Source organism: Calypte anna, chromosome 20 (assembly GCF_003957555.1).
Source record: "Calypte anna isolate BGI_N300 chromosome 20, bCalAnn1_v1.p, whole genome shotgun sequence".
Classification (NCBI taxonomy): Eukaryota; Metazoa; Chordata; class Aves; order Apodiformes; family Trochilidae; genus Calypte; species Calypte anna.
Window position 1 is genome coordinate 12,749,926 of NC_044265.1, and position 13,719 is coordinate 12,763,644.

The 13,719-nt window shown below is 43.0% G+C and overlaps 1 protein-coding gene across 1 annotated transcript; it reads left to right on the forward strand.

The window, feature by feature from the left end:
• The first annotated feature begins 8,361 nt into the window (after positions 1-8,361).
• On the forward strand, positions 8,362-13,439 carry BIRC7 (baculoviral IAP repeat containing 7). Its single transcript, XM_030463142.1, has 7 exons — positions 8,362-8,881; positions 10,282-10,381; positions 10,544-10,625; positions 10,731-10,776; positions 11,689-11,895; positions 12,710-12,781; positions 13,237-13,439. Exons 1-7 carry the CDS (start codon positions 8,362-8,364, stop codon positions 13,437-13,439), a joined length of 1,230 nt encoding a protein of 409 aa, XP_030319002.1.
• Positions 13,440-13,719: the final 280 nt, after the last annotated feature.

The window sequence follows — 13,719 nt, forward strand, 5'->3', positions numbered from 1 at the left end:
CATAGAATCAATCGTAGAATCGATCACAGAATCGATAACAGAAAATTCAGGGTCGGAAAGGACCTCAAAAAACCCCCAGCCCAACCCCGCTGCCAAAGCAGAGTCACCTGTAGATGTTTTGTGATTAAACTGAAGTCTGGATCGGTTTGCTTTCTTATTTCTTGTGCCCTGGTAACCCCCAGAGGCCTTGCTGTCCTGCTGAGTAAAATAGAAGAAATTATTATGGCATTAAGGCACAAGAAATCGAGTATGGGGGGGTTGGCAGCCTCTGGTGCCAGAAAAAAATAAAATTTAACTGCAGTGCTACTAAACCCCACTGGTACCAGGGGTTGGCAACTCATTTTGCAGACTGTAGGTCTGTAGAATGTAATTCCTTTGACTTCTTGAGAAACTGAGGTAGGTAAAAGATGAGTAATGTAGATTTTTAATTGATTAGCAACATGTCACTGAGATTATCTTTGAACATGTTACACAGGTATCTGACATCTCTTTGGAAATAATTGGCCTTAAATTGGCCAGAAATATCATCTTTTTTCCCTTGAAAGTTCAGAATATCTGCAGAGATTTCATTTGGTAAGTCTCTTTTGGCTTTGAACGTGCTTCTTGTGCAGATTTCTTGCATAAAAATACATTTACTGTGTCTAGCTATGAGCAAAATAAGAACATATTTCCAAGAAAGACTGAAAAACAGGCCCTCAACATGTGTATTATTTTGTTGCTGGCCTGAGGTAATAACTTGAGGCCCAAAGTGATGCTTTTCTCCAGTCCCATTACTGCATTTTCAGGTATCTGTAGCTCTGAGCAAAGTCATTAAGACTCTGCCATACCAGACAGGAATTCCAGAATTTACAGACTCTTCCTTGAAACATCTCCATGCTTAATTTGGGGGGTAAAAGGGGCAAATTCTAGTCCTCAGGAAAGATACTAAACAATATAATCATCCTTTCCTTTAGATGCAGTTAAACCAGAGTCCTCTCTTTGTTCATGTGCTTGGAAATTGTTAGTTTGAGTTTGTGTTTATTATTCTAATAAAATATCTGAAATTAACAGTCCACTTTCTTTTGTCTTTTTGGTGATCACCCAGTGGTAAAGGAGTTTTGCATTAATCCTCAGCACCTGGAAACACTTTGAGTTCCTTCTTTGGCTTAGGTAGCAAGTGAAAATTACCATGTTTTATCTTAACTCCATCTGCCCTGGGCTATAACTATGCCCAAAGAAAGTCTTGAGAGCCCCTGGATGAGCTGGAAAAGCCACAGAAAGTGCTGCAAAAAATAAACATGAGATGAGTGAGCAGCAGTGGCTGAAGAGTGGAATTTCTGCCTGGGAGGAAGAAGGAGAGGTTTGTCCTGGATACCTGAGTGATGAGCACTGAAGTCCATGTGATTGGGTATGTTCAGCAGGCTTGATATAGAAACTGTGTGACTATGAATCATCCCAGCTAGGGGTGGATGTAGGCAGAATGTTAGAACTCTGTTTGCTTCAGCATCCCAAGGTACAGGGGACAGCAGCCGTGAGGCCATAATTATTGGGTTGGATTTAAAGACAGAGCATGTCAGACACATATAGGAATCCATACAGTGCATGTCTGAGTCCATTTTTATGGGAACAGGGCTTTTTTTCTTCCTTTTGGGTTAGGGAAATAGGAATTCTCTCTTCTTGCCTATCATTGAGAAGACAGAGCATGTCAGGCACATATAGGAATCCATACAGTGCATGTCTGAACCCATTTTTATGGGAACAGGGCTTTTTTTCTTCCTTTTGGGTTAGGGAAATAGGAATTCTCTCTTCTTGCCTATCATTGAGAAGACAGAGCATGTCAGGCACATATAGGAATCCATACAGTGCATGTCTGAACCCATTTTTATGGGAACAGGGCTTTTTTTCTTCCTTTTGGGTTAGGGAAATAGGAATTCTCTCTTCTTGCCTATCATTGAGAAGACAGAGCATGTCAGGCACATATAGGAATCCATACAGTGCATGTCTGAGCCCCTTTTTATGGGAACAGGGTTTGTTTTCTTCCTTTTGGGTTAGGGAAATAGGGGTTTTCTCTTCTTGCCTATCATTGAGAAGACAGAGCATGTCAGGCACATATAGGAATCCATACAGTGCATGTCTGAGCCCCTTTTTATGGGAACGGGGTTTGTTTTCTTCCTTTTGGGTTAGGGAAATAAGGGTTTTCTCTTCTTGCCTATCCATTGAGAAGACAGAGCATGTCAGGCACATGTAGGAATCCATACAGTGCATGTCTGAGCCCCTTTTTATGGGAACAGGGTTTTTTATTCCTTTTGGGTTAGGGAAATAGGGGTTCTCTCTTCTTGCCTATCCATTGAGAAGTACAGAATCTTAGAAACAAACCCACTAAGACAAGAAGTCTGAGTTGAAGCATATAAATAAGAGGCATTTATTCATCTTTTAGATACACTCAGGGTATTCCTGGAGGTTAACACTGTCACCTGGGGGGGTAATACAGGTTTTTGTTTGGTTTTGGCTTTGTTGAGAGAAACTCAGTGGTTTGTACATCTAGAAGAAAGAAAAGAATATTTTTCCTTCCTTATTAACACTGTCTGAAATCTCAGAAGGTTTCAAGTGGAAATTCCAGAAGACTTTCTTCTCTTTTTCCCCAATTCAGATTTGACAGGGATTTTCTGCTCTGAGCAATCCAAACCAAATGTGGTCATGCTGGAATCATCTCCCTCTTGCACCCCACATCCCTGTGGAATGGACCCAAAGCAAGGTTTCAGCACTGCTTTCCACTGTTTTAAGGTGAAAAATTTAAGCACACAGAGAAAACCCATTTCTCTTCTCTCTCAGGGTTTTGTATCACTGACACATTTGGAAAACATGAGCAGGAAAATAGTTTCTAAAGAGTGTGGCCTGGGGAGATGGCTCAGCTGACATCATAATTTCATGTGCTGTTCTTTGCAAGACAACTTCATGGAAAACTGGGGTGAGGAGCTCAGCTGAGCAATGATTTATCTCCAGGATTCTCCTGTCTCTTGGTTCCCTGGTTGTCAGCTCCTTGTTGCTGCTCTCATGTGGTTCCCATGACACTGCAAGCTCAGGCTTTGCTCATTTTAAACTCCAGATTTTGCAGAGTGGTTTCGTGTCTTTCTTTCCCATCTTTCAATCTGTCAAAATCAACCCATTCCAAGGCAGTTTGCATGGAGAAAACCAAATGATTGCTGTGATGGAGAGCTTGAGTAGATCTGCCTCTCATCCAGGGGGTATTCAGGCAGCCACACATCAATTAAAACACATTCCAAACTGCAGCAGAATTTAATTGGAATATCAGATGTTCCCTGCTCCTTGACGGCTGATTTTCCACCAATTAAAAAGTAGGATGAGCTCCATTAGAGTCATAACAATGCCTGACAAATCCTTCTTTAAGGGTAATTAATGGCTGAAGGGTGGAATGTTCATTAGTCACAAGATGAGAGCAATTTCTTCTTTAGTTTTAGTTGTGAGCACTTGGGAGTAGCAGTGCCACCCAGATGTGAGTTGACACCATCAGGTTTTGTCCTTTCTTTTTTCCACATGATGTTCTGTGTTCACTGGCAAATAAAGAGGGGAAGAAGCCTTTAAAAAAAATCCAATTTTTCAGTTTCAAGAGCCAGTTAGAAAAATAAAAAAGGAACTGTTTTCTACAACCAGTTACCCTTTGGAAAAAACATTGAACAATTTTCAACCCTCTCTAGAGGCATTTTTTATGGTAGGCTGGGCACTGAAATCAAGAAGTTATGGAAGAATATAAACCATAGGAGTGGTTTGTGGCAGAAACAGTTGAATTTTCCCCATCCCAAGGAACTAGCATGTTAGTTTGCCTTCTTTTTAAATGTTCCTCTATTGATTTGATGAGTAGCTGCTGTGCTTTGCAGAGTTTTGGTAGGTGCTGTGTACTCTTCCTGTGGGCTGGTATCTGATTTTAAATACTTTCATGAATCATAGAATCCTAGAATTGGCTGGGTTGGAAGGGACCTCAGAGATCATCAAGTCCAACCCTTGATCCACTCCCCCCGTGGTTCCCAGCCCATGGCACTCAGTGCCACATCCAGGCTCTTTGGAAAGATCTCCAGACACGGAGAATCCACTACTTCCCTGGGCAGCCCATTCCAATGCCTGATCACCCTCTCCAGAAAGAAATTCTTTCTCATCTCCAACCTAAACCTCCCCTGGCACAACTTGAGACCCTGCCCTCTTGTCTTGCTGAGAGTTGCCTGGGAAAAGAGCCCAACCCCCCCCTGGCTCCAACCTCCTTTCAGGGAGTTGCAGAGAGTGATGAGGTCTCCCCTGAGCCTCCTCTTCTCCAGCCTCAACACCCCCAGCTCCCTCAGCCTCTCCTCACAGGATCTGTGCTGGATCCCTTCACCAGCCCAGTTGCCTCCTTTGGACCTGCTCCAGCACCTCAATCTCCTTCCTGAGCTGAGGGGCCCAGAACTGGACACAGGACTCAAGCTGTGGCCTCCCCAGAGCTGAGCACAGGGGCAGAATCCCTTCCCTGGACCTGCTGGCCACACTGTTCCTGAGCCAGCCCAGGATGCCATTGGCCTTCTTGGCCACCTGGGCACACTGCTGGCTCCTCTTCAGCTTCCTGGCAATCCAGACTCCCAGGTCCCTTTCTGCCACTCTGTGCCCAGCCTGGAGCTCCCCATGGGGTTGTTGTGGCCAAAGTGCAGGACCCGGCACTTGGAATGTTGAACCTCATCCCATTGGGATCATCCCAACTCTCCAGTCTGTCCAGGTCCCTCTGCAGAGCCCTCCTGCCTTCCAGCTGATCCCCCCCAGCTTAGTGTCATCTGGGACACATTGCAAGCTACATTTAGCTGCTCCTGACTTCTGTAATTCAGGAAGTTTTGAGATCATCAGGTGCTATGTCAGGCCAGAAAAATGATTCAGGGGAGGAGACTGAAAGGTTTGAATCCCTGGGAAATCACAAAACACCTCTTTTAGTTCTCTTGGCTGTTACCTCTTCTGGCTGTAAGTATTTGTAGGATTTATAATTACTTTACAGCATTTTTCAGGCCTCCTCAATTTATGATTCTTAATATTTGGATATATTAAGAATATATATATATATTTGGATATATTTATATATATATAAATATAAATAATTTATTAACCTGTTCCATTTTTTCTTCACTGTTAGTGAAAAATCCAGTGGGGAAAGTGCAAGGAGAGAAATACTGATAAACAGAGAAAACCCCTTTAAGATGTATAGCAGTAAAAGAAAGTCTTTTGAGCTGGATAAAAAGGCAAAATGAGGTTTTTGGGCATCCCCTCTCAAGGCACAGCAAGGAGCCTCCCATGTTCTCAACACCTCCCAGAATCCCAGCTGGGAACTAAGGTGGTTGTAAGCAGCACAAGGTGAGTTCATTGCTTGTAAAATGCTGCAAAAATCAGAATTATTGATCATTTTTCCCTATTAACAGGTGATTCACTACAACCCATCACAGAATCCCCAAACAACCTCTGTAAGGAGGATTTGGTTAAAGCTGGAGCTTATATTTTTAGGATACATTCTTCAAAACTCAATAGAGGCTTTTGAAGAGCAGGATCTGAGGAGGAGAAATAATGTGCTATTACATGTGGAAGTTAATTACAGACACAGAAAAAAAAAAAAAGAACCCCCTTTGCTTGCTCCAAGCATCTGGAATTGTTGTATATAAGCACTGCCCTCTGCTGCTCAGGAGTTTTCATTAGCAAGTATTTAATTAAAAAAAAAAAAAAAAAAAAGGAAAAAGTTTAAATACTGAGTTTTTAAATTAAAATATTTGTAGGCTTGCAGGTAAGAAAAGGGCTCTGGATCTTTTTGCTTGCAAGAAAAATCAGGTTTTTTTCTGGAAGCCCAAACAATTGTGTTTCTTTTAAAGGAAGTTTAACTTTGGATTTTTCCCAGGTGAATCCTATTTAAAAGGAGGAAATTAGAGAATCTCAGCAGGGAACCAATCAGGGAAGATGAACCATTAGAAATGCCACCTGTGGCAGGTGGGGGTCATTAAACCCTTGGAAGGGTTTTTGCTACCTTGAGAGGGGTCTTAGGATAGCCTGGAAGAGAAGAGGGTTCCTTGAAGCTTGGAGGGTTAAGAGTCATAATTCTTGGAAAAGTTGCAGTGGTTTTGGGGTTTTTTTAAGCATCTTGCAGGTAACTTTCTCTCTGTGTGTTGTTTTAACTGTGGTTGCTTGTTTTGTGGTTTTCTTTTAACTTGTGTGTGTTGTAGGGAATGGTTGATAGCAGCCTTAGCACTGCTTTGGGAGGTGTTAATCCATAGGGAAAAGGTTGGATTTTAGTTGTGGTGTGACTATTTCCAATATCCATTGGCTTTGGAGAGCCTTGGGACCTAAACTAATGTATTTTCTGCAGAATATATGATGGGCTTCAGTGTAGGTGAACCCTCGGGGCTTTCCTGCTAAGCAAACATTTTTTTTCCTACATCTTTATTCCTGAATTCTTTAAAAAAAATAAGTAAAAGTAAAAAAAAATCAAAACCTTCATTTAGCTGTTAAGCTTTGGGGTAGAAAAATTCATTTTATTTCTTTGCATTTAGCTTTGAAGCTTGGAAGTGTAATTCCAAGGTGGGAATAGGCTCAGATAACTCAGTTACCTTCTTGGTGGAAAGCAGCATCTGCAGTTAAAGAATTTTAGCTTTTTGTCTTCTTAGTGCCCAGGATGAGAGTAAAACTGATGTTGTGGGGCTCTGCCTGATTAACAAACCTGCTTCTCTCTGCTCTGGGAGCAAAAGCTGCTGTGCAGGCTGAAAAAATTCAGCACTTAAGTCTGCTTAGCTTGCAAATTCTTCTGTGTATTAGTGGTTAATGGTTTTTTTTTCTTTCTGGATGGGTTTTTCTTTATACCAGTAACGTAGTTCTTGAGTCCCAATGCTATGGTAGTGAGTAATTTATGATATTAATAGATTTATAAACCAAATTTTAGAGCCTTACTTTCCTACAACTTTGCCTTCTGGGGTTCCAAACAAACCCAGTTGTAAATGAATTTTCCTCCTTTTACTGGGAGAGGCAGATGGTTGAGTAAACTTGATTTTATTTTAAAAATATCACTAAACTTCTAAGACCTGTTAAGGGTGGATTTGTTAACTATGGCTACAGGGCTTGAAACTAAGATGCCATGCAGGTTTTTTTTTTCTCTGAGTGTTCTCCAGCACCTAACAAGAGGAATATTACTTCAGGGATGATGTTGTGCCTACTGAGAAGCATTCAGCACTAATTATCTCTCTTAATAATGTCATATACCAGATTTAAATACTGTATATCTTCACATGTGTGTATTTTTCTTTTTAATTTAATATTTGCCTGGGTGATGCTTTGGCTCTGCACATGACAGTGCTTAGTTCTGATGAACTGACCTATTGAGTTAGGTGGGGAAGGGACTTTCTGGGCACTTAAAAAAAAATGGTTTGATTGCACCTCCCACTCAGTCACCTGTGTGTGACTTCACTCCAAAGGAATCCTTCTAGAAGTGATTAGTTAAATTGATTCTGATTTTCAGCTGTGTAGTTGTATGACCTTTGGAAAATGTATTTGCTGGCCATATAGAAAGCAGCTGAGTTAGAGTTTAGCTTACTCAGACACTGAAAAGAGGCCTTTTACCTTAAGTAAGACGAGGGTTTGGATAATTGGGCACTCAGTAACTTCTTTAATTTCATTCTTCCTCTTGCCCAGAATTATCACAGGCAGAAAATGCCTTCTCCTTGAATTAAGGCCACCTCCCTCTAGAAACCAGACCTCATTATTTTAGACTGTGTCCTGCAAAAGGGTTTTTTTTTTTGCAAGAGATATTTCTATGTGTTCATTGCTAGCATAATAAGGTTAGGAAAAATCTACTGTTATTCTGTGTGGTGTTTGGATGTAAAATGAACACCAGGAGCCACTCTTTGGTTGGGTGGGGTTGTTCTGCTATGGCATGCCTCCTTAAATCTTTTTTTTGTTTTGGAAAACAAAGAGCAGGGTTGTTTAGTTGGTTGGTTTTTTTTTTCATTTAAAGGCTGAGCAAACTGGGGATTGGCCACACAGATAAACTGGATGGGCTGAGCCAGGGAGGCAGCAGAGGTTTTGCATCCCCCTCCCTCCTCCCCCAAGCATCTCTCCTGTGAACTGGCAGAGGGGCTCAGAAAGCACTGGGCTCTTCCCTGCAGTGAGGACTCAGCAAAAATTCCCCAGCAATGTCCAGAAACCCCAAATCTCTGCTTGGGCTGCAATTCCAGAGCAAGCTCAGCTTTGTCAAGATCAGGAGCTTTCCGGAATATGCGTGGGGATGAGGAACAAATAACAGGGGGTGAGTGGTGCCTGGCATGGGGCATCCAGCTGACTGCTCGGGGTTTTCCCATCCTCTCTTTTCAGAACCAGGCCATGGGGGACATGACACCAGCAGAGGAGATGGAGCTGAGGGCTTCTCACTGCCATCTCTTTGATTCCAGCATGAGGAGTGAGGCAAGAAGGCTCTCGACTTTTTGGCTCTGGCCAAGCACCTCACCCGTGGCTGCTCGAGATCTGGTCAAAGCTGGGTTTTTTTTTGTGGGTCCAAGAGATGAAGTGCAGTGTTTCTGCTGTGGGGGTGTCCTAAAGGATTGGGCAGCTGGGGATTGTCCAGTGGCTGAGCACCTGAAGTTCTTCCCTTCCTGCAAATTCATCTGTGGCGAGGATGTTGGGAACCAGGAGATGTTTCCTCTGCAGGAAATCTTTGACACTGTGGATGGACAATTCCTCAGCCTTTTGCCAGGGATAGAGAGTGAGGAGACAGCTCTGCCCAATGAGCCAGAATACCCAGAGCTGGGCACTGAGGAGATGAGATTATCTACATTTCAGAACTGGCCCCAATCTACTGATCTGCATCCTGAGCAGCTGGCTAGAGCAGGATTCTTTTACACTGGTAGGTGCTCTGGGGAAATCTATTTAACTTTATGGAAGTTCACTTTTGGAGGTGTCACTGCTTTAATTACTTGCACAGATAGGTGCAGGTGTGTGTTGTGTAGTTAGAAACCATGTCCTTCCTTCAGCTTGGGCTGTTTCTCTTGCTGCTTGTGCATATTTCACTATTTTAAGTCCCATTTGGGGGCTGAAGGGTTCACTAGGAAGTCACTCTCAGTTCTCTTACCAGCAGGAGTGGAAAAGGAGTCGTGTTTTAAATGGGATTTACTGGCAGAAAAGTGTTTGCTATAAGATCCTGTTACTTCTAGGAGGACTTGAGGCACTTCCTTGGCTTGTCCTGTTTTGTGTAATCTCTGCCTTGCACTGTAAACTTCTCAAAACATCAAATCTGAGTGAAACCTGGAGGTAATCAGCACAGTTTGCTCTCACAATGACTTTTTGCCATAAGGACCCTGGGCTTAAAATGCAGAAATAAAAAACACTGTTGGTTTTGAGGAAAATAGGCAATATTTATCATATCTATGTGTGTATTCAAGGTGATTGTTTGCCCCTAAAAAGGTTTTGCTGGTTAGGTAATAGCTTTGACTGTGCTTAAAAGTACCCTTTCCTGGATGGACCAGTCAGAGGAAATACTTATAGTACATTAATACTTGCCATTAATACTTAAATATTGTGGCAATAATTGTTTTTTTGAAAGCTATTGATATTTGTGTAACAAGTGTGACTCCTCATCTGAGGGAATCTATTCATTTTGTATTTGTTCATCAAACAAGAGACATGGGAGGAAGTGAGAGGCAGGATCCATAACCCCAAGATCCCTTAGGGGAAAAACCTCTGCAGTCCCCTCCTGTCACCTGAACAGTGATTCACCAGGAGAATGTGTAAGGTTTATGTCACCCATCCTCACTGGCAGCCTTTACTGGTATTGATTCAGGGTATTTGTTGGCAGTTGTTAAATATATTTGGGTTTAATCCCCTACTCCCAAGTGACTTGTGTGGAGAGGAGCCCAGCAGCAGGCTGGGAAACCTTGGGAATCTTTATACCTCTGAGCTGGAGGCCATTGCCTGAGCCTGCTGCTGGTTGTGGCACACTGTGGTTAGGAAACAAAGTCTGTTTAGAGGTATAATTAATTACAGCTTTGCTCTAAATGCAGGCAAGAAGGGATTTGGGGTAGGTATGTGCATAGCTGGGAGCTATGGTGCTCACATCCATGCTCTCTGGGACCCAGGTCTGGAATAATCTTAGTTGTTGCTGCTCTGGGAGTTGTTCAAACTTTTGTCAAGTTTTTTGCCACTCTACAACTTGCAAATTGTTAAATTCTGTGCTGGGTGTTTGTGCTCATCTCAGGCTCTCATATAGAGCATTGCAGGTGTCAAATAATCTCCTGATCTCTGTTTCAGGACAAGGTGATGTAGTGAGGTGTTTTTACTGTGATGGAGGTGTGAGGAATTGGGCCTTTGGAGATGATCCTTGGAGGGAACATGCTAAATGGTACCCAGAGTAAGTCAGCCTTGCTTGATAAATGTCCCTTGTAGCAAGACCAAAAAATTATTATTATTATTAATATTAATATTATTATTATTATTATTATTATTCAAACTACTACTGCTGCTTTCACTTGAGTTATCCTGTGCTAATGGAGTTAAATCTTCCTGATTCTAGGTGTGAATTCCTATTGCAGTCAAAGGGGAGAGAATTTGTTAGAAGTGTTCAGGATTACTTTTCTAGCACCTCAAGATCTCCAGTAAGTCATGAATATTTTGTCTGGAGTGCACAAGGGGGTTGGTAACTAACAGGGGGAGTTCTGAGCTCGTGCTGCTCTTTTGTGACTGTCCTGTGACATTTTCAGGGAGATTCCTGGGATCAGCTGGAACACTCTTCCTTTGCTTTCCAAGGTCAGTGCTATAATTACATGGGGTTTTGTCTTCTGAGAGTGGTGTAGTCTTACTGCTTCTGCCTCACCCCAGCTCCTGTGCACTCTCTGTGGTGTTTCAGGAGGTTTTGATACTCTTTGTTCACTTTATTTTTAGGAAATGGTCTCTAGCACAAGAGGCAAATTGCTTGGTTTTATGAGACTGCTTGGTCTCTGAGCAGAAACGTTTGGCTAGCCTGGATATTATGTGACACGTGCTTGGTGTGACTTGTCCCATCCTCTTGATGTTGTCTGTAGAGTCTTTCAGGCTACAGAATACTAAATGGAATTGGAAGCAGACTAGAGGGCAGCTAGAGAGTCCTGTTGTTGGTGAAAGGGTTGATCCTGGGGATCTGGTCCCCTTCCCCATGGCTGCCAGAAATTTAAGGAGGTGAAATTCAGCTGTGGAAGACTTTTTTTTGTCATCCTCTCCAAGAACCTATCTGATAGGATGAAATATTTAATCCTTTGAACAGGCTGCCAGCTGAATTTCCTCCTTCTGTCTTTACTGATGAATGGTTGGGCTAGGCTATGAGGTAGGAAAGGCTTCTATTGGGATGTCCCTCTTGGTCTTCAGGAAGCAGTTTTGAGGCTTTTCTGGGATGTGGAAAAAAAAGATCCTGGACTGGGGCCAAACATGGGACTTGATTTACTAATATGGTAGAATAAACAAGCTAGAATTTGCCTCTTGGCTTTTATGGAATTGGTTTTGACTTCCTTCTGTATTATGATTGGAAATAAAAACTAAATCTGGATGTTGATCTAGCTACAAACAACCTTGAGAAGGTTCTAGGCAATAATCAAGGCCAGTGAGATGCTCCAGGGAGCAGGGCAATTCTTGCCAGAAGCTCTCTCTGCTTTTTGGTGAAGCATCTGCCCCCTCCCTGCTTTGCAGATCCTCTGAGGAACTGGGAATTGCAGGCTCATCCTCCTTGGGATCAGCTCCCTGTGGGGCAGGAGGGCTTTGCCCCCAGCTGGGCAGCTCACCCAGGAGAGCAGAGCTGGAGGCTGAGTGGGATTTTCTGCTTTGCTGAGCCTGACCCTGTGTTTCAGCTGCTTCTGCCAGCCTGGAAAGTCAGCAGCAGTGCAGAGAGAAGCAGAGGTATGCCAAGAACCCACACCCACACTTTGGGTGGATATTTAACCTCCTACTTCATCCTGGGAGTGTCCTGTGGGTCTGCCTTCCCTCTGCCTGGAATTATGAACAGTGATGGACCTAAGCCTGGCTTTGAAAAGAAACCTGAAGGAGCTGTGGTTACTGGGGGACTAAGAGCTAGATTTGCCTCCAGAAGGCTGTGGTGTGGATTTTCCTGGGATTTTCTGCTGGCCTTAGACCTTCATTAGGAGATAGCTGGAGTTTTGGGTGAATTTCCAAGGGGTGCAGACAGAGGCAGCTGTCTCAAACCAGGCTGCTGGGATGGATGAGTTCTCCAAGCCTATTGAAAACTGAATCAATGACCTGATCAGAAGTAGCCATAATTCTTCTTAGAATAATATATATTTTCCTTAGCTTATTTATGTCTGTCTTCTGTTATCTGTTTTATGGAGTCTGTTTTCCAAGTGAAGTTAATTTGGAGATGCTGTTCCATGTAGCAAGCCAAAGCTCCTGTTTGCCATCTGTTTAGCTAAGGAAAAAAAACCCTCCAACAAACAAAAGTGGCATTAAATAGTGGCACAGAGGCAGGAATAAGCTGCTGATGGCTCCTGATAAATAAACCAGCAACTTTGCTGATGTTGCCACTGAAGCATCACAGAGAGCATCAGCTTCACCAGGCTGAGTGTGTGGGATTAACAACAGAATAAAGAAGTGTTTGACCTAAGAAATCCAGGATTTTTCAGTCTTTTTAAACACCACTTGACTGAAGAAGGAGGATGGAGTTTGTATTTAATGCCATCTTTTTTTCCTGATTATACAGATGCTGATCAGGGGGAGACTGAACCATCGAGTTCAAGAAGAGAAACACAGTCTGTGGAACGCAAGGAATCAGGTGCACTGGGCTGGTGAAATGGAGTAGAGGAATACTTGGGATGGTTTTTGCAGTAGTGGTATCAGTGGTCATTATATAAACTCATTTTTTAATCCTGTGGGTGACTGCCTGCTGGCTTGCATGGTAACTGAACACAGCTTTTTTCAGGAATTAGCTTGATTGTCAAGCAGACTTACAAAAAAATGGTTTATTAGGAGAATTTTCATATTAGAGTAAAAAGATGTTTGCCTTCCCTCTGTCCAGGGTGTGTAGATATGCTGAATTTTGTGCTCTCTCATAGCAGTAGTTTCTCATTAAACAAAACCTGCTCGAGGTACATTTGCCATCTTCACAGCCAGTCTGACCAAAACGATGAGCAAACTGTAGTGTGACTTCCTAAGATGACAGGATTGGCACTCTGGAGCTGTTATCACACTAAGTTTGGGCTTTTTTTTTTTTTTTTTTTCTGGGTAAAGAGGAGTCTGGGATGAGCACAGAAGAGCAGCTCCGCCGCCTGCGAGAGGAGAGGATGTGCAAAGTGTGCATGGACAGGGATGTGGCTGTTGTCTTTGTGCCTTGTGGCCACCTGGTAGCTTGTGGAGAATGTGCCCTCAATCTCAGATCTTGTCCCATCTGCAGAGCAGCCATCCGAGGAACTGTGAGGACTTTCATGTCCTGAAAGGTGCCTGAAGGGCAAGGTCAGGCTGAGCAATTCATCTGTAACGTGGCAGAGGAAGAAAAGAAGGAGATTGTTTGATGCTGGGGCAATCTTATCTGCAGGGTAGCATGGCATAAGTGTAAAAATTAATTAAATGTGCCTCCTGTGCACAGTGTTTCCAATAAGTTGCCAGTCTGCTGCATTCTTGCTGATCTTGCTCTAGGACTGCTCCAGGAAAACTCTGCTGGCTGCTTTTGTCCTCCAAAACAGAGGCTTTTGTGGACACCTTATCCAAATTCTT

Excerpts from the sequence above, each read along its gene's own strand:
- BIRC7 (XM_030463142.1), top strand. The coding sequence starts at position 8,362 with ATGGGGGACATGACACCAGCAGAGGAGATGGAGCTGAGGGCTTCTCAC. Across the intron at positions 10,777-11,688 it reads CTCTTCCTTTGCTTTCCAAG|ATCCTCTGAGGAACTGGGAA; the intron begins GTCAGTGCTATA and ends CCTGCTTTGCAG. Across the intron at positions 12,782-13,236 it reads TGTGGAACGCAAGGAATCAG|AGGAGTCTGGGATGAGCACA; the intron begins GTGCACTGGGCT and ends TTCTGGGTAAAG.